A 19,484-nucleotide genomic window follows, 5' to 3' on the forward strand; every position below is an offset into this window, starting at 1 on the left:
TCATGTTTTCATGTTTGCTGTACTCATCTCTTCTATTGTGTTGTGTTATTACCTCCTCCAAGGAGGTTATGTTTTTTTTTTGTTTTTTTTTTATCAATTTTTTTGTTGTCTTCATTGTGCAACTCAGAAGTACAATACAAAAGAAAAAGCAATTCACATTTTATAATACAAGATTTTGTGACACACAAAGTATAACACCCCCCACCCCCACCCCACCCAGAACCAGTGGCGACCCCCATACCAACCCAATCTGGATCTCAGAATACAAAAACCAACTAATAAAGACAAAGAAAAAAACATTGATATAGATGAAAGAGAATATAATTTACAGATATAAACAGAATAGTGATCAGAAGAGTGATATACAATTATGTTGCACTCTTTCTTTAACCATAAAATAAATACCATCCCACATACTAAGCGTTTTTTGACTGGCTGCATGCATCTGGGCCACTGACCTCTCCATCATAACTATATTTAGAAAATAATTTATCCATTGTTGCCGTGATAAAGTATGAGGTGGTTGCCATCTCAAGGTATCTGAACTACCTCACTACTGGGATATTAGAAGGTAAGGGTATAACTGAAACAGCTGAATTTAGATGCATTAAAGAAGATTTGGTCCAATTGATTTTATATCCAGATAGCGAGCTAAATAAGTCAAAAGTAGATAATAAATGTGGAAGAGAAGACCCTGCGTCACCTACATAAAGTAGGATATCATCTGCATACAATGATATACGAGGTTCAGTATTACTGAAAGAGATAAGGAGTGCAGCGGGATGTTGTCTGATTTTCTGAGCCAGAGGTTCGAGAGAGAGAGCGAAAAGTAATGGGGAGAGGGGGCAACCTTGACAAGTGCCCCTTAATATGGGAAACTGGGAAGAACAAACATTATTTGTATAGATCATTGCAGAGGGATTAGCATATAAGGCCTTGATTATTTTAATAAATTGTGAACCCAGTCCAAAATTGCCCAGAGTAGCCCAGAGATAATCCCACTCCAGTCAATCAAACGCTTTCTCAGCGTCAAGTGACAGGACTGAGCAGGGGAAGTCAATGGCTTTTGCTCCGTGAATAATGTGCAAGAGACGGCACACATTATCAGATGCTAATCTGTTCTTAACAAATCCCGTTTGGTCATTGTGTATCAGTCTTGTCAAATATATTTCCAATCATGAGGCAAGCACTTTGGCATAAAGTTTCACATCTCCGTTTAAAAGGGATAAAGGTCTGTAGTTACTGCATTGGGAAGGATCTTTATTTGGTTTAAGAAGTAGTGTAATAATTGCAGCATTGACGCTCAAATTGAAAGCGCCTTTAGCGATAGCAGTATTAATCATATCCAACAGAGATGGGTCAAGTATGTCCCAGAAGGTGAGATACACCTCTGGCAGGATACTGTCCCAGCCTGGGGATTTGCCTTTTTTCACACTGATGAGAGCTTTTCTCAATTCCTCAAGTGAGACAGGAGTACTAAGTTTTTCTGATTCTTGGATAGTAAGAGAGGGTAAGTCAAAGTTATGAAATTTTTTTTTTTACAAGTATCTGTGTCCAATATTACTTCTGATGAATAGAGGGTAGAATAGTAAGTTCTAAATTCCAAATTAATTTCGCAAGGTTCAGATACAGTAACAGTAGATGCCTGGATGGCCAAGATACTAGAGAATTTCTCATTTTGTTTTTAAGGAGGTTATGTTTTTGTTGGCGTTGGTTTGTCTGTTTGTCTGTGTGCAAGATAACTCAAAAAGTTATGGACGGATTTGGATGAAAATTTCAGGAAATGTTGATACTGGCACAAGGAACAAATGATTAAACTTTGGTGGAGATCGGGGGTGGGGGGGCACTGATCTGCCTTGGCGGAGGTCTGCGCTTTCCAAATGCTTCTAGTTTGCTATGTTTTTATTCTGCTGTTAAGCACTTTTGCTTTCTCTGTCAAAGCACTTTGTGAACTCAGTTTTTAAAGGTGCTATATACAAAACGTTATAATTATTTCGAACATGCAACAAAACAAAAGTAAATCTTACTTAGTCCTTAGTCCACTGAGACAATGTTTAAGTCCAGGCTGAAAACGGTTCTGTTCAACTGTGCATAGAACAACTGAAAGGGTTCTAACTGCACTCCTCTCTTTTACTTTATTTTAATTGATTATTATTTATGTTTTATTGATTATGTTTTAATTGTAATTGTGTGTTTTTAACTTGTCTCTTTTCTATTTTTGTAAAGCACTGTGAATTGCCCTGTGTATAAATTGTGCTATACAAATAATTTGCCTTGCCTAGAAATAAAATAGATAATAAGAAATCATGGGGGAAAAAATTATACATATACATGAAAACAAAGTATGACTTCATTTGTATATTTGAAAAGGAGAGGGAGGAAGTATAACGTATTTAATCCCACCCCTTCTCCACACAACAGTCTATCCTTTAGCTTCCTATCAACAGAATATATGAAAAATCAAGTCCCTTAGATCTTTTGTAACTAATTAACCTCATTTATCAACCTCACATACACATACAAATTGACATACCAGAAAAAAAAAAAATAAGTACATACATAAATCATTGAAGGCAACACAGATGAATACACAATAAAGTAAACAATAAGACAAAGTACTTATATTACTTACTACTTATATATCACTGTTATGACTATTATCACTTTATTATAACTTTTATCCTGTGATTATTAAACTAAGCACACACACACACACACGCACACACACACACACACACACACACACACACACACACACACACACACACACACACACTATGCATATTATAACATAATTAGCTATTACCATTAACTTTTGTTAATATTACTACTTTATTATTACTATTTTGCTACTTGTTTCTACTAGTACTGTCTAATGTGCAATAACCTGTTTTTTTACTACTCTTTTTTTGCTATAATTTTGCTATTTTCTTGTGGTATTTCTTGTCTGTAAATTCGTTGTTGTGCTGCTAACATAACATAAACTAATCTAACTACACATGTAAGATTTATCTCAGCAGTTCAGTTTATAAACAGTCATCAACCAAATACACAGTGGAGCTGTTTGTCCCTCATGATGATTAGAGTGTTTGGATTCACAGGAGGAGGTCACCAGGAGGGAAAGTCCTCGTCTGCAGATATAAAACCCCCAGAAACACCTGAACTAAACCAAGACTATACTTTCAGGGATCATTTCTTTAGTTTTTGACTTGAGAAATGTGTTTGTCCAGAGTTTGGTCTGGCTGTCCATGATGAAGAGTTCAGATGTTTCCTTCAGAGCAGGAAACTGGTGGAGAGACTGAGTTTGTTCTCCACTGTTGAAGACTGTTCAGTGTCTGTGAATGAGACTCTGATGGAGGAACCATGATCTGAGTGGACTGATTATTGGTAAATTAACAAAACACATATAAACATTCTAAGTTACAAACATTTTCAGTTGGTTAAACTTGGATGTCTGGTCTTTATTTTGAAATTTTGCCTTCTTGGATTAAATGAAGTCTTCATCTTTCTATGTGGTGACACAGCTGAATCATATTTTTTCTCTTTTAAATTACTTTAGTTTTTACTTCTTTCACCTTAAATTTGCCAAAACACCCTACTTCTACAATCAAAGAAGGGGAAGCCCATTTTTAATCTTCTAAAATGGAAATTAAAACTAGGATGTTGTGTTCACTGTCATCACCTTGGGCTTTTTTCTCCTCATAGTTTGGTATTGCGGTTACATTTTGACTTCTCTTGACTGAACCACTTCTTCTCCATCTATGATTAACATACGTTACTGCTTCATGAAAAACTGACCACCACTGCAGGGAAAACCCCCAAACCTGACCGGTGCAACCTTAGATCGCTCTCAGCCACCGTCAGTGCTGTGTGTTTGATGATTCACTGTGTTTTTAGCCTCTTTAGTCTATTATTCTGCATCTGTTTTTATCAGTTTTTGTAGATTTTTATTCTTATTTTTACTATTCTACCATATGTACTTTAATGATATCCTTGTAAAGTACTTTGGGCAGCTCAAATTGTCCATAGAGAAGATCCTAGACATTTATTATAGACATTTATTCTTTCCTTTAAGGTACATGATCAGCTGCAACCAGGAGGGATTTATGGCTTTTACCAGGAAAAGACAATCAGCTGATGTCTGTATTGTTTTTTGTTTGTTCATTGCTAAAATATTAGCACCGTAAAGTAACAGACTTTATTTACAGTGTGTAAGATCAGATCCTCTCTATCTATCTATCTATCTATCTATCTATCTATCTATCTATCTATCTATCTATCTATCTATCTATCTATCTATCTATCTATCTATCTATCTATCTATCTATCTATCTATCTATCTATCTATCTATCTATCTATCTATCTATCCAGTCTTTTCTTTTAAAATAATCAGGGAAAAAAACATCAAAAATGGTCTAAATCTGCCCAATATGATCTCAGGTGGGTCAGACCAGTAAAATAATAACAGTGAAAAAGTAAAATTACATTATATAAATGTTCACGTCTACAAAGTGTCCCTCACAAAAAAATGAATAACATGAACAACAAGAAAAACACTTGGAGAGCACAGACCTCCACCAAAACAGATCCCCCCACCCCACCCCGATCACCACCAAAATTTAATCATTTCTTCCTTGTGCCAGTATCAACATTTCCTGAAAATTTCATGAAAATCCGTCCTTAACTTTTTGAATTATCTTGTTAACAAACAAGCAAACACGCACACACACAAAGCAAAGTGATCACAATACCTCCTGGTGGAGGTAACCATGAATGACCTGAAATTTCTTTGAAAAATAAGTGCAATTTTAACAGTATTCTGCCTCAGTTTATCATTTACACATGTGTATTATAACTAACAGATCACAGTGGATCTACAAATACACAGAACATTTATTAACAGGCAGAATATTGTTACCTCTGCCCGGAGGTGTTGTGATCACTTTGCTTTGTGTGTTTGCATGCGTGCGTGCGTGTGTGCATGTTTATTTGTTTGTTAGCAAGATAACTCAAAAAGTTATGGACAGATTTTCATGAAATTTTCAGATAACTGGCACAAGGAAGAAATGATTAAAGTTTGGTGGTGATCGGGTGTGGGGGTGAGGGGTACAGGGGCCCACTGATCTGCCTTGGCGGAGGTCTGCGCTCTCCGAGTGCTTTTCTTGTTAAATTTGCAGGTACTTCTCTTAAGACATTTCATATTCAAATTTGTTCAGGTTATTCACATTTTTTGTGAAAGGATAGTTTGTAAATGTAAGCATTTTCATGTAATTTTACTTTTTTTACACTAAAATAAAGAGAAAAATTTGATATTGTAATTATGTGTGGGTTATTATGGTGGTAATCTGCTGAACTGACCCACTTGAGATCATATTGCTCTGAATATGGTGTGATAAGTGCTATATACATAAACTTTATTATTCTTATTATTATTCTTACCTAAAGTCTGGGTAACCCTCCACTAAAGCCTGCAGATGCTCCTTTATGTCTGTGGTGTTTTTCTGTCCGATAATGTCACACAGGTCATCTCCTACAGGATACAGCCACTCATGAGTCGACTTCTGCAAGAAAACACCAAAACAGACGTAATGCATTTCACAGTTGTCACTTATTAAATGTTTGATCATCAGTCTGTATGATTGTTCAACTCGATCTGTTGCTAAATTAGTGACACAGTCTCACGTGCAGATCAAAAGTTCATGAAGCCTTTTAACATCAGCTGCTCTTTTACAGTATTGTACCTTGGTTACATCCCAGATGAACTGGATTCAGATGATGTTTACCTCCTAAAGATTTTGTTGACATCAGCTAAAAAAGCCATAACAAAATGTTGGCTACAGAAGGAAACACCCACAATGGGCCTTTTCATTTCTTTCTTTTTTTTTTAAATTTTGTTTTTATCGAAGCATAAGAGACACCCCATCTTCCAGTCACATTCATCTGTTACATATTCCTCACAGTGTACAAATTAAAAAAAAAAAACATTCTTCATCAAAACAAGGTTCAGTGAGGCTAATACATTTCTGATTGTCTCTGTCCCACTTTATTAGGGATTAGAAGTGATTTTTTTTTTCAAACATCCAGAGAGAGAACAGTATGGACATATCTAGCTTTGTACAATATTCAATAGAAAAGAAAGATTACGAGCCATATTAACGCAGAATGAAAATAAAAAGTAAAAAAGGACATATTAAATCGAATAGTCTCCTTTTATATCACCAAGGTAACATTTGGCATGTAATATTTCACATAATTTTCCCATTTTTCCCAATGTTTGACGAATATTTCTAATTTCAGATTAATGGTGAAAGTAATTTCTTTCTTTCCATTTTGTAAATGTCCCATGTTATTTGAACCCATTGCTGAACAGTTGGCTCATCTTGTACCATCCATTTTTTTGTTATTGCTGGGCCTTTTCATTTCAATTGTAGAAACATTAGACTGATGGAACGCATGACTTTCACCCGCAGGAGAAAAAATAAATAAATAAATAAATAAATAAATAATAATAATAATAATAATAGATTAGATTTCTATCTCTAGACCAAAAGTGCTTTACATTATTGATCCGTTATTCATTTGCTCACACATTCACACACTGGTGGTGTTAAACTATGTTTGTATCTGACGGAAACATGGCTGCCAATTTGCTCCAAAACGGCCCCTCTGACCACCACCGAACATTCATACGTCCAAGGACACAAGAGCATATGACTAGGACAGAGCGGGATTCAAACCGCCAACCCTTTGGTTATTGGACGACCCACTCTACCTCTTTAGACATGGTTAATCTTTACAAACAGTGACAGTACTAATTAAAAACAGTTGATGTTGTATTCATGTTTATGTTATAATTGTCATCCCCACATCTCACTTTCTTGTTCTTGTTTTGTAAAATTACAATGTTTATAATAAAAAGTGTAAAAAAAATCACTTTCTTGTTCTTGTTTTGTAAAATTCAAATGTTTATAATAAAAAGTGTAAAAAAAAATCATTTTCTTGTTCTTGTTTTGTAAAATTCAAATGGTTATAAATAAAAAGTGTAAAAAAAAAATCACTTTCTTGTTTGTTTTGTAAAATTAAAATGTTTATAAATAAAAAGTGTCAAAAAAAACCCCTCACTTTCTTGTTCTTGTTTTGTAAAATTAAAATGTTTATACATAAAAAGTGTCCAAAAAAAAAAAAAAAACTCGCTTGTTCTTGTTTTATAAAATTAAAATGTTTATAAATAAAAAATATTTTAAAAAAAATCACTTTCTTGTTTTTGTAAAATTCAAATGTTCATAAATAAAAAGTATAAAAACAACTCACTTTCTTGTTCTTGTTTAGAAAAAATGTAAATGTTTATCAATAAAAAGTGTCACAAAAAAAAGTTGATAAAGCCTGTTTTGTGGTCTGTGAACATAATTTTCCTTATTCATGCTGCTCATGTTGATGTTTTATTTTTACCATGTTCTTAAATAGATCCTGGAGGTAATTCCACTGCATACGGATCTTGTTCGCCGCCTTCTCGTGCTTCCTGTTCTTGCATGAGTAGTTGCTTTTCATCAGCTGGCCGATGTATTCCTTCACCACGTGGTAGTGCAATCGACTCGCAAACTCCTGTTGCCGGGAAACAAACACACACAAAGAAGGACTGAAGAGGCTGAATAACAGGAAAAGGGGAAATGAAAATGAACCCAGTAGGCGTTTTGTTTTTATTCATCCATCACACGACCAGCAGCCTTCAGATCACCTGAGCATCACCTCTATTTCCACCTATTCATCCATCTCTGCTTCCAGGATTTCTCTCGCTTTTGGGTTTTCAGCAGTAGCAGCATCCGGCAGAAAACAATAGAGTCTAATTTCATTGCCTGGAAAGGGTCTAAAGGGGTCGTCAAAAAGTAAACAGGGATTTCCTCCTGCACTGAGCTACACCAGCTTAGGTTCAAACATTGCTTTGTCTGAGTCATGTCTGACTTCCTGAAATAGATCCGAATAAATTACAACTTTAGACCTTTGACCTAGTAAATTTAGAGTCCTCCGTAAAAAGAAGGTTAATTCAGATGATGATGATAAGAAAACTGCTTGAATAACAGCATCTCACCTGTGAATGTAGTCACAGTATCATGATAAAATAACTGAATAACCAGGGAAAAAAGGCACAGAAACATTATAATCCATTATCATGTGAATCTTCTACTGCAGAAATGTCAAAGTCATTTTAGTTCAGGGGCCACATTGAACCCAATATTAGAGCTGCAACCGATTAATCGACTCAAAGCGATCCAAAAAAAATCATTCAACCACACTTCTCCTTAATCAAAGCTTTGTTTCCTTCATTTCTCTGCTGTTTAACATTGGTTCCACTGTTATGTTTCACACGGACGCTTATTGTGACACACAAAGAAGCTTCAATTCAGGAAAACTGCAATAGAATATTTCCCTTCAATTAGGGATATCCGATAATATCGGCCCACCAATATTATCGGTCAGATATTGGCATAAAAATGTAATATCGGTGAATATCATTATCGTTTTTTTTGCCTACCATTAAAACCGATAAAATAATGCCTTGATTTCACCGGCATTTACCGATGTGTAAATGAAGCATTGTTTGTAGCTGAAAGAAATGTGCAGTTTTCAAAATTGTACAGTAGAGTTGCCACACTGTAATAGACTCATGGAGGGAGGGAGAGAAAATAAATAAATATGGCATTTTTTCCACAACTTAAGTTGAAGTATGTATTCTTTGCACAGACAGTGTTTACATTTTGAAAGCCTTGTTGCATTTGAGAATGCATCCAGTGGGGCATCACAATAAAATTAGGCATGATGTGTTAATTCCATGACAGGAGATATGTGATGTTACCTAGAATTAGTTTAATATCCCACATATATTGGCAGCGGTATCGGTAGATATTGGAATCGGAAATTAAACGTTGGACAATATTGGCATATCGGTTTTTGGCAAAAAAGCCAATATTGGACATCCCTACCTTCAATCAATTCGAGACGATTAATTGAATCGTGAATTTTTGCATTCACTTCAAGCACCTAATCGATTAATCAGTTGCAGCTCTACCCAATATCATCTCAAGTGGGTCAGACTAGGAAAATAATAACTGAAAAAAGTAAAATAACATCATGAAAACATTTACATCTACAAAGTATCCTCTGAAAAATGTGAATAACCTCAAACAACCGGAAATTTCTTAAGAAAAATAAGCACAATTTAACAAGATTATGCTTAAACTTATCATTTATACATGTGCATCACAGATGGAATCTACATAGGCACAAAACATTTGGTAACAAGCAAAATATTGTATATTGATACAATATTTTGGAGACTGGAATTTGGAGTTTGGAGCTACAATAAGACTAATTTCAACGATATTATGTCTCATCTTATTATGAAGACAATTTATAGATCACAGTGGATCTACAAAGGCACAAACATTTAATAACAGGCAGAATATTGGTAAAATGGGGCATTTGTTCAGGTTGTTCTCATTTTATTGTTAAAGGATAGTTTGTTAATGTAATATATTCACACTGTAATATTATTATTTTTCGCATTAAAGCAAGAAGAACATTTGGAGTAAATATTTATAGGTTATTATTATGCTGTTATTTTACTTGACATCACATTGGTCTGTGTGTGGAACCTGAACTAAACCAGTTCTACATCCTGACTGTTAACATCTTGAGTGTAATTTTTGCATTTTGCATATTCATCCCATGGACTGGATTGTAATCTTTTTGACTCACGGGCTGCATGTTTGACACCCTTGACCAGAGGTGGGTAATCCCAGCTCCATAGAATAAAAGTCCTGCCATGTATTGGTTCTACCTGTTCACTTAACACAGGTGATTCTACTAATTATCCCTTCATCCAACTGGATAAGGAGTTGTACTCAACAAAATGGGCTGCTTCAGTGAATGGTTGGAACAAATATGTGGGTAGGACTTCCCACCTCTCTTGAATTTCTCCAGAGAGTCCTACCCACATATTTGTTCCAATCATTTATTGAACCAGCCCATTTTGATGAGCACCTGTCCTCATCCAGGTAGATGGGACTTGAATGAATGAATGAATGAATGAATGAATGAATGAACTAATTTTTATTATTGTGTCCTGCATAAGAATATGATCAGCCCTATCAGACGCCAAAAATAGGAACCAAAGACCAAATACCAGGCAACAGACATAAACAAGACAATGTACTGACTGATTTAAACAAACTCATCTGCTGCTTTTTCCAGGCTTTACAAACAAATAATACTAATTTATATACATTTGAACTAAACAACCATTTCATCTTGTCATCATCAGTGCTCCAGATAAACATGTCATTAAACAAGGAGGCTCACAGTTCATCATATAGAGGACAATACAAAAGAAAATGTGATTGGGATAATTAGTGGAATCACCTGTGTTAAAGTGAACAGGTGGAACCAATACATGACAGGACTTTTACTGGGATTACCCTCCTCTGCCCTTGACCTACTGGGATGAATAAAGCATCCATCCATCCATCATGTCAAATTAACAGCTGGTTGTCAAGGCTCATGTCTTGTTTACATCCCATAATGATCACATGACTGAGTCAGAGGTCAGTTCTTCATCATTATTTTTTCCGTTCAACTTTCCAGCACAACTCTGGAGTTTTTAAACAGGACTAAGGTCAAAGTTTCCAAAATTCCCAGAGCTTAAAATATTGTGTGGAGTAAAGTGGACGCTAAAAAACATGTCAAAAGTTCCATTCTGGACTTCTGGAAAAGTGACAAAACTGAAATAATGACAAAATGTCTTCCTGAGGCTCCAAGAGTGACTCCATCTACATAGACCAGGGGTGGGCAACCTGTGGCTCTGGGACCACAGTTGGGTCTTGGGCCCTTTCAAATGGGTCCATGTGGCTTTGTCAAAAACATACGGAAATGAATAACAGTATTTTTTTTTCACATTTTGCTGTTATTGTCGCAACCATAAAGTAATTCTGATGTTATGCCGTTAAAGTAAAAATGTAGATTATACTCTAAATAAATTTAAAAAATAGAAGTAGTAGCAGTAAAAGTAGATATCTGTATTCATCTGTATTCCCCACTGCAAAAAAAGCCTCAACATACTAATCAATTTTTGCTGCACAACAAAATAATGCCAAATTTCACCATTTCTTTAGTGTAGTTCTGTAATTTCTTTGTAAGTCTGTCAATGCACTGAAATGTTGATTTATTCTCAACATTTTCTACACCAACTAATCTAAAAGAGCTTCTTAAACAGTCACTTTGAGGTAAAATGTGTAAGGATATGTTTTAGATCTTGACAAATTTTTGTTTTCTTTTTATATAGTAAAGGTTTCTGACCCATGCCACATTTTAGCATGTGGGTCACATGCTAAAATATCTGACTTTGCAGCGGAAATAAAGATGTTTACTGCCTGGTATGAGGAATGGTTTGGGTGTCTTTTTTTTTTTTTTTTTTTTTTTTACACATTTTGCTGTTATTGTCATAACCATGAAGTAATTCTGGTGTTTTGCAGTTTAAGTAAAAATGTACGCTATAGTCCAAATAATTAAAAAAAAAATAGAAGTAGTAGCAGTAAAAGTAGACTTCTGTATTCATCTGTATTCTCCACTGCAAAAAAGCCCCAACACTAGTCAATTTTTGCTGCACAACAAAATAATAACAAATTTCACCATTTCTTTAGTGTAGTTCTGTAATTTCTTTGTAGTTCTGTCAATGCACTGAAATTTTGATTTATTCACAACATTTTCTACACCAACTAATCTAAAAGAGCTTCTTAAACAGTCACTTTGAGGTAAAATGTGTAAGGATATGTTTTGGATCTTGACAGATTTTTGTTTTCTTTTTATAAAGTAAAGGTTTCTGACCCATGCCACATTTTAGCATGTGGGTCATATGCTAAAATATCTGACTTTGCAGCGGAAATAAAGATGTTTACAGCCTGGTATGAGGAATGGTTTGGGTGTCTTTTTTTTTTTTTTTTTTTTTTTTTTTTTTTTACATATTTTGCTGTTATTGTCACAGCCATGAAGTAATTCTGGTGTTTTGCAGTTCAAGTAAAAATGTAGACTATACTCCAAATAATTAAAAAAAAAATAGAAGTAGCAGTAAAGTAGACATCTGTATTCATCTGTATTCTCCACTGCAAAAAAGCCCCAAAATAAGTCAGTTTTTGCTGCACAACAAAATAACGCCAAATTTCACCATTTCTTTAGTGTAGTTCTGTAATTTCTTTGTAGTTCTGTCAATGCACTGAAATTTGGATTTATTCTCAACGTTTTCCACACCAACTAATCTAAAAGAGCTTCTTAAACAGTCACTTTGAGGTAAAATGTGTAAGGATATCTTTTAGATCTTGACAGATTTTTGTTTTCTTTTTATACAGTAAAGGTTTCTGACCCATGCCACATTTTAGCATGTGGGTCACATGCTAAAATATCTGACTTTGCAGCGGAAATAAAGATGTTTACAGCCTGGTATGAGGAATGGTTTGGGTGTCTGTAGTGCATTTCCCTCCATGATAATTGCACTGATAGGGAAGAAGGAGCATCTATGAAAACATTACTCATACAGGGGACTGAAGACTCCCTGCACTTCCTGTTCCCAAAATTATACAAAATAATCTTACATCGCATGAATCTCAAGAAAAACAGATGGAGCTATAATTGGCAGAATGAACCAAGCAGATCTCTAACCTCGTTACACTCCTAATCTAAAGAAAACATAACGGCTGACATGTTTGCACAGTCCTAAATGGAAGAGGAAGAGAAGATTTGGGTAGAATATATCTGCAAACCATGAAGAGCAGACATACTATCATCTAACCCACATGAATTTTTATAAACCTAGCCCATTTAGATTGTATTAAGTCCAAAAGAAGAAAAAATAAAGGGAGTTTCCACTGATGTTGACATCTGAGTCTGTCTGTGTGGGCTTCGCTTGACAGCTAGTGTTAGCTTAGCTGCCTTGTTGGACATTTTGATCCCTTATTTACTGAAAAAAACGTATTTTTCTCCCTCATAAGCAGCTCTATTGTGTTTAAGGAGTTACAATAACAATGCTGTCAGATGATTCTGTCTTAAAGTTTACCAGTATGAACAATAACTAGTGTCATTTAGCGGCTTTAGCTGATGTTAGCATTAATTGAGGTATATGGTCTGTTAGCTAGCCTGTTAGCTGTTCTAACACTGGTCACTGGTCAACATTTTTTTAAAATAAATTATCTGCTTCAGAGATTAAGTGTGTTAAATGTTACGTATTTTAATAAGTTTAATTGGAAAACAAATTACAAAAGTGCTAGTTTGCTGATGTTTTCAAGATATGTAATAAAGTGTTATTACACAAATTTATTGGTTTATGTACATTCATACAATAGATGTATAAATGTTCCACTAGATAGAACCTGTAAAGTGAATGTATTGTCATGTGCAGACTGTTTTGAAGTAGATCTGGTAGCTCCGAGACAAATATTCCTTTTTCAGTAAAACCCATTTTCTTGTTAATTCTCAAATTTCAAATTTTGACCCAACACTGGATCTTGGAAACATCAACCAACCAGTATTTTTTCAACTTGATTTTTCTTTATCAGTGACTCATACGTGGTAAAATTTCACTACTTTTATTCTGGAAGCATTTTATTTGGGGCGGCCATGGCTCAGGTGGTAGAGTGGGTCGTCCAACAACTGAAGGGTTGGCGGTTCGAATCCCGCTCCATCTTAGTCAGTCCGTTGTGTCATTGGGCAAGACACTTCACTCTCCTTGCCTCCAGTGCCACTCACACTGGTGTATGAATGCGTATGAATGTTTGGTGGTGGTTGGAGGGGCCGTAGGCGTGAATTGGTCGCCACGCTTCTGTCAGTCTGCCCCAGGGCAACTGTGGCTACATATGTAGCTTAACACCAACAAAGGGAGAATGTGAGAGCGAATGAATAATGGATCAATAATGTAAAGTGCTTTGGGTGTCTAGAAAAGCGCTATATAAAATCCAATCCATTATTACTTGTAGACCAGTGTAATTAGTGTCATTATACAGTCCACCGCTTTGACATTAGTTACCAAAGACAACTGTATACGTTAACATTTATTAAAAAGCTGAAATTACTTTGTGGTGGTTGATATGACAGTTTTTCTTTCACTCCACCTTCATCATCATATTCATCGTATACAGTTGAAATCCTGAACCTTCCACTGCACCACATGGGATGTTACCTTCAACAATTAATGACAAGTCATTTTTCAACCCCATTTTAATTATGTCATTACATTTATTATGCCACCTATGACGTTTGTCAATTTAAAATATAGTTTTACAAGTCGATAAAGTTACAGTTTGTTGTAAACATAGTGAAATAACGTCTAGTTTGGTGTTAAACAGCTGAATAGATTGCATCTCTTGTCATCAAAACAGCTGTTCAACAAACTACTCCTCTGGTTTGTCTTGCACTGGTTAGTCTATATTTATATGACGATATTCATGCAACAAAGATTCACAAATTACCTTTTTTCCCCCTTTTTTTTCTTTCTGTGAGCAATACTGACACCCTTAAAAAAAAAAAGAGAGAGAACAGTGTACTTCGTATCAATGATGTCCTGTGTAATATGTTGTTAGGCTGTTTTGAATGAAAACTTAAAAAAAAAACAAAAAACAAAAAAAGAAACAGCTGTTCAGCATGAAAAAGTATTAAAGTGGATGATAATCCCTAAAACAAAAGTCTGCTCATGTTGTAGCTGCAGAGACATCTTCAGGGACTGAACAAATTGTGGAGAAAGAACATTATGATGACATCATTTCAGCAACTTTAGGAAGTGTAATCTTTACATTTACATGTTTTCAGTGTGACTCATGACATGCAAAATGATTTTTTTCACTGACAAACATCATATGTGTTAATGATGGGATGATTGAAAAGGGGATTAAAAAATTCCTTGTCACTGATTGCAATACATGGATCTCAACCTTCACCTCTGTAGTGGCATTTATTTACCAAAAAAAGAAAAAAAAAAAACATCATGACACTCAACTGCAGAGCGCAAACCAATAGTTGACGATATAATGTTTTCATCCACTGTTTATATATAGTTTATGCACCTTCATCACACGTCATTTAACTTCCAAACATGGATTTTAAGTTTGTTTGATATCGTTAAACTTTTCTTACAAACTGGGAGCTAAACCTAAATACACATAAGAGCAGCGTCAACATTTTCTGATTGCTCGTTGTTTGGGCGTTGTGGGATTTGTCCACTCAGGATGTCCTCCATCTTTATCAGATTTGCTCCACACACTGGCACAAAACCAGTCATCATTAAGAGGCGGACGGTGTTTTCCTGTGACTCAGTGGGCTTTGGCTGCTAAATATAAGAAAGTGAAAGCTGGAATGCCCCCTGATGGATGACCTTTCCTCACCTGGACGTTTGGAGGTCGCATTAGAGCGCAGTGCTGGGAAAGCAGCTCGGTCCGATCATAAAGCTTGTCGAAGTCCTCCTCGTTAGTCAGCCACTTCCTCGTCATCATTCTCCTCAGGTACAGCTGGAAAACACAGGCTCAAAGTGAAAAACACACACCGTTTCAACACAACATCCCCTACAGCAGGTTAATGCTTTATCCTGCACAGATTTGAGAGCATTTATGAATAAATTTAACCTGTAAATGTTAAATATATTTGCACAAATATAACTGAGATCAAGATTTCACTGGAAGAGACTCTTAGTTTAATAAATACCTTTATTTCTGATCCTGATGATGGGAATTTAAAGATAAGATGAGATAAGATAAGATAAGATAAGATAAGATAAGATAAGATAAGATAAGATAAGATAAGATAAGATAAGATAAGATAAGATAAGATAAGATTTTACTTATCCCACTGTAGGAAAATTTAACAATTAACAGCAGCAAAATGCAACAAACACATGCAGAGAAAAAGACAGGTAGAAAAACCACAAGTGAAAAATGAAATACATAGAGAAAAATAAGAAATTATTATTATTATAGCCTTTATTTAACCAGGGAAAAAAAATGCTCATTTCAATTAAAAATCTCTTTATCTAGCGTGTTCTGGCCAAGACAGCAGCAGCAGAAGCTACACAATATAGGAATCACAGCCATACATCCACTCTATAAATATACATTAAAACACAATAAAAGTCAGTTCTAAAACCATACATAAATCACTAAAATAAGAACATGCATATATAAAACACCACCATTATTTTAAAAGGTACTTAAAGTATAATAACAATGTTCCTTGAAAGCATTTCAAAGCAGAACTTGATTCAGTCAATTAGAAAAACATCTACATCCACATTGATCCTTTTCCCATTCATTTAGATTGACTTTGAAATACAGAATTAGAATTAAAATTAAATATTATTTACATATTTACAGTATCTGTGTCTACATTCCATATACATCGACTCATTGTTTTGACTGTGACTTTATATCACAGTATAACTATATATAACTATCAGCAAAACTGGGCTGATGGTTAATATTTGGCATCTCAACTGAAAATAATGCTTAAAAATAATAACTGCACCTAGAATCAGATATTTTCTAGTTTGATACTAAGTTCCATTGTTTTTATTACAGAAAAGAACAATAAGAATAATGCGATGTTTATTAAATCAGGATTGTTTAAGTTTAAAGAGTTAGCTGAATTAAGGACATTGTTGATTGTGTTTAGAGCGAGAAACAGACTTTTGCTGCAAATTTGCAGAGATTCTTTATTTTAGTATCACAGGATGAAGAACATAGAAGGAGGTTTAATTTTAAACAGCAAAGGGTTCACACTAATGGAAAGCAAATGTGTAGTTGTGTTGTGGGTGTCAGAATGTGGAATTCTTTGGCAATGGAAGAGAGGAGTTGTACAAATATTTTTCAGTTTAAGAGGTTTTATAAGGAGTGAATAGAGAAGATTTATAAAAGCATGTAATGAAATAATTTTACTTATGGATTTGTTTTATTTTGATTGACTATTTTTATTGACTATCATGTAAACTGTTTATGTAATAGCTGTAATGGCAACGTATCTGATGTAAGCAGATGTTTGAAGAAAGGGGCAGGTATTATATAAGTTTTCTTCATCCTGCTCCTTTCCAATCATTTAGATTGGAATGAATAACTAAAATGAAATGAAAAATGAATCAACTGGGCTTTATGTCCAGTGTTCAACGGATGAAGATTAATGCTATTGATCTTTTCTGAACGTCTGCCAATGTACTGTCAAAAACCAACACTGAGCCTGTTTACATGAACATATAAATCAGGGCTCGTATTCCTAAAGATTCTGAGAATCCTCTCACAGAGCTCCTAACAACCTAAAAATTCCTAGTAAGGAGTCTTAGCTTAGGAGTGATTCCAGAACACTCTCAGAGAACTCTGAGCAAGGAATGGACAGAAATTCCTATCTTAGTGAGGAGGTGTGGTTGAGCCCGTTGCTAGGCATGAGTCATCATTTCAAAAGCTGTGATTGGTTGATCCTAAAAGCTAGAAAGAATTATACTTTTGGTGATAATGGGTAAGGGATGGGCCTTCAAATCGATAAAGTTAATCATAGAATCTAATCTTATGAAGACTGTGCAATTGTAAATAATATTTCACATAAAAGAAAATATCTGTTCAATGAATAGTAAGCTGTACTTTAAAATTATCCTACAAATGTGTGAAAAAACTCAGGCCCACTGGCACAGTATTCACATAGTGATAGTTATATTTATTTGCTCATATTAATTGGCACACTGTAAAAAAAAAAATCTGTAATTTAACATAATTTTTACTGTTTATTTTACAGATTTTTCCTGTATTTTCAAGATACAGGAAAATATCTATGAAATGACAAAAATAGACTGTGATTTTACATGTCAAATGTAAAACAACACAAAAAACTCTGTGAATAACAAGAAAATTTCCATAAAAAAAAAAAAAAATTTCCACAGAAAAATACAGTTAAAATACATTTGCAAATGTATCATAATTTCATAAATATTTATCTTCTATTCATGAGATTAAAATGTTAATTTAAAGTTTAATACTGTAAAAAAATAATAATAAAATGAGGTAAAATTACTGATAATTAACTGTAAAAGAAGTATTTGTTCTGTAAATTTAACAAGACTTGTTTGTTAATTGACAAAAATCTTGTGTAATTACAGGAGGTTTCACAACAAAAATGTTGAATAAATGTTTTTTTGTGAATCTATAACATGTATAAGCACTGATAAACTGTCCAAATACAGTTTTTATAAGTGGACTGTACATCTTAGTCTCTTTGAAAATTATTTATATATATATATATATATATATATATATATATATATATATATATTTATAGGTAATTTGATTGTTTTAATACATGTAAATATTCTTTATTAAACATTAAAAAGTCAAAAAATATGCAAAATCTCATGTAAAGTTGGGGCAAAAATTTTTATTTTAATTATGGAAAATTACTGTATTTTTATGAGATGGTTATTTTCCATTATTTAACAGTATTTTTTTCGGCACCCCTGCAGCCAGAATAATATATATATATATTTTTTTTTACGTTTTTTTTTTTTTTTTTTTTTTTACAGTGCAATCTGTAGCGTTTAATTAATTCAGTGTCATCCAGTGTTTGCAGAATATCCCTCCTGCCTCTTCTGTCGGCCATTTTGTCCTCTGCTTAGGGAACTCCTAAGCCCCTTAAAAGTCCTCTTCCCTGCTCTGAACAGGTCTTACCTTAGGAGCTCTCTTAAGGGCTAGAATTCTTTAGGAATAGCTTTTATTTTCACTAGGATCTACTCTTCATTTTTGGGGGAAATTCTAAGAAAACATCGTGATTCTAAGAACTTTCATAGAGTTTGGCCACTAGGAGGAACTCTTTGCACTAAGAATCTTTAGGAATATGGGCCCAGATCTATGAGAACTCGGATTAAACCAACACCTGGAAATCCGATAATGGATCAAAACGTATGAACCAGATTTTTTCGATGATCGCATTTCTGAAGTTCATGTAAACACGTCACGTCTGATTATTACAATTATTGGATTAGTCTCCATTATCAGATTTTTATAGTCATGTAAACTCACTGACACATGGAGAAAATGTGGATGATGTGTTTTCAATTCATGTTTAATGACTGTATGGCCTCTCAAACATATTTCTGATTTATTTCTAATAAGAGACTTGCAGTTCCAGTTCTACAAATGAGCCTTGTAATGTTGTAAAATCTCAGAACCATTTAACCCACATCAGCTGATCAACATCAGTTTATTGTAACCACTCTGACCAGACAATATCACACTCATATGACGTGTCGTGTAATTCACCTCACACATGCTACTAAACCTAATTCTCCTCCTCGAAGACGCTTTCGAGGATACATTTAAGTGAAGTGCCCCTTTTTCAATTCCACTTTTACAAACCAACACTAGAAAACGTCCGCGTGAGAGGAAGTAAATCAGTAATAAAAGGAAATCAGCGTTGACCTAAA

The 19,484-nt window shown here is 34.4% G+C and overlaps 1 protein-coding gene and 1 non-coding gene across 3 annotated transcripts in view; one reads left to right on the plus strand and one right to left on the minus strand.

The window, feature by feature from the left end:
- Nucleotides 1-19,484, minus strand: part of exoc3l4 (exocyst complex component 3-like 4) — a 74,905-nt gene that overhangs the window by 1,061 nt on the left and 54,360 nt on the right. For both annotated transcript variants that reach the window (XM_030127675.1, XM_030127674.1), the window contains 3 exons: nt 15,418-15,540; nt 7,451-7,603; nt 5,441-5,562 (listed from right to left, as the gene is read on the minus strand). In XM_030127675.1, coding sequence (XP_029983535.1) covers nt 5,441-5,562; nt 7,451-7,603; nt 15,418-15,540 — 398 coding nt within the window. The remainder of the gene's footprint in view (nt 1-5,440; nt 5,563-7,450; nt 7,604-15,417; nt 15,541-19,484) is intronic.
- On the plus strand, nt 3,171-3,377 carry LOC115414464 (small nucleolar RNA U3). The gene has a single exon (XR_003934661.1). It is a non-coding gene; the product is annotated as a small nucleolar RNA U3 (small nucleolar RNA).

The sequence above is a fragment of the Sphaeramia orbicularis genome, chromosome 22 (genome assembly GCF_902148855.1).
Source record: "Sphaeramia orbicularis chromosome 22, fSphaOr1.1, whole genome shotgun sequence".
Classification (NCBI taxonomy): domain Eukaryota; kingdom Metazoa; phylum Chordata; class Actinopteri; order Kurtiformes; family Apogonidae; genus Sphaeramia; species Sphaeramia orbicularis.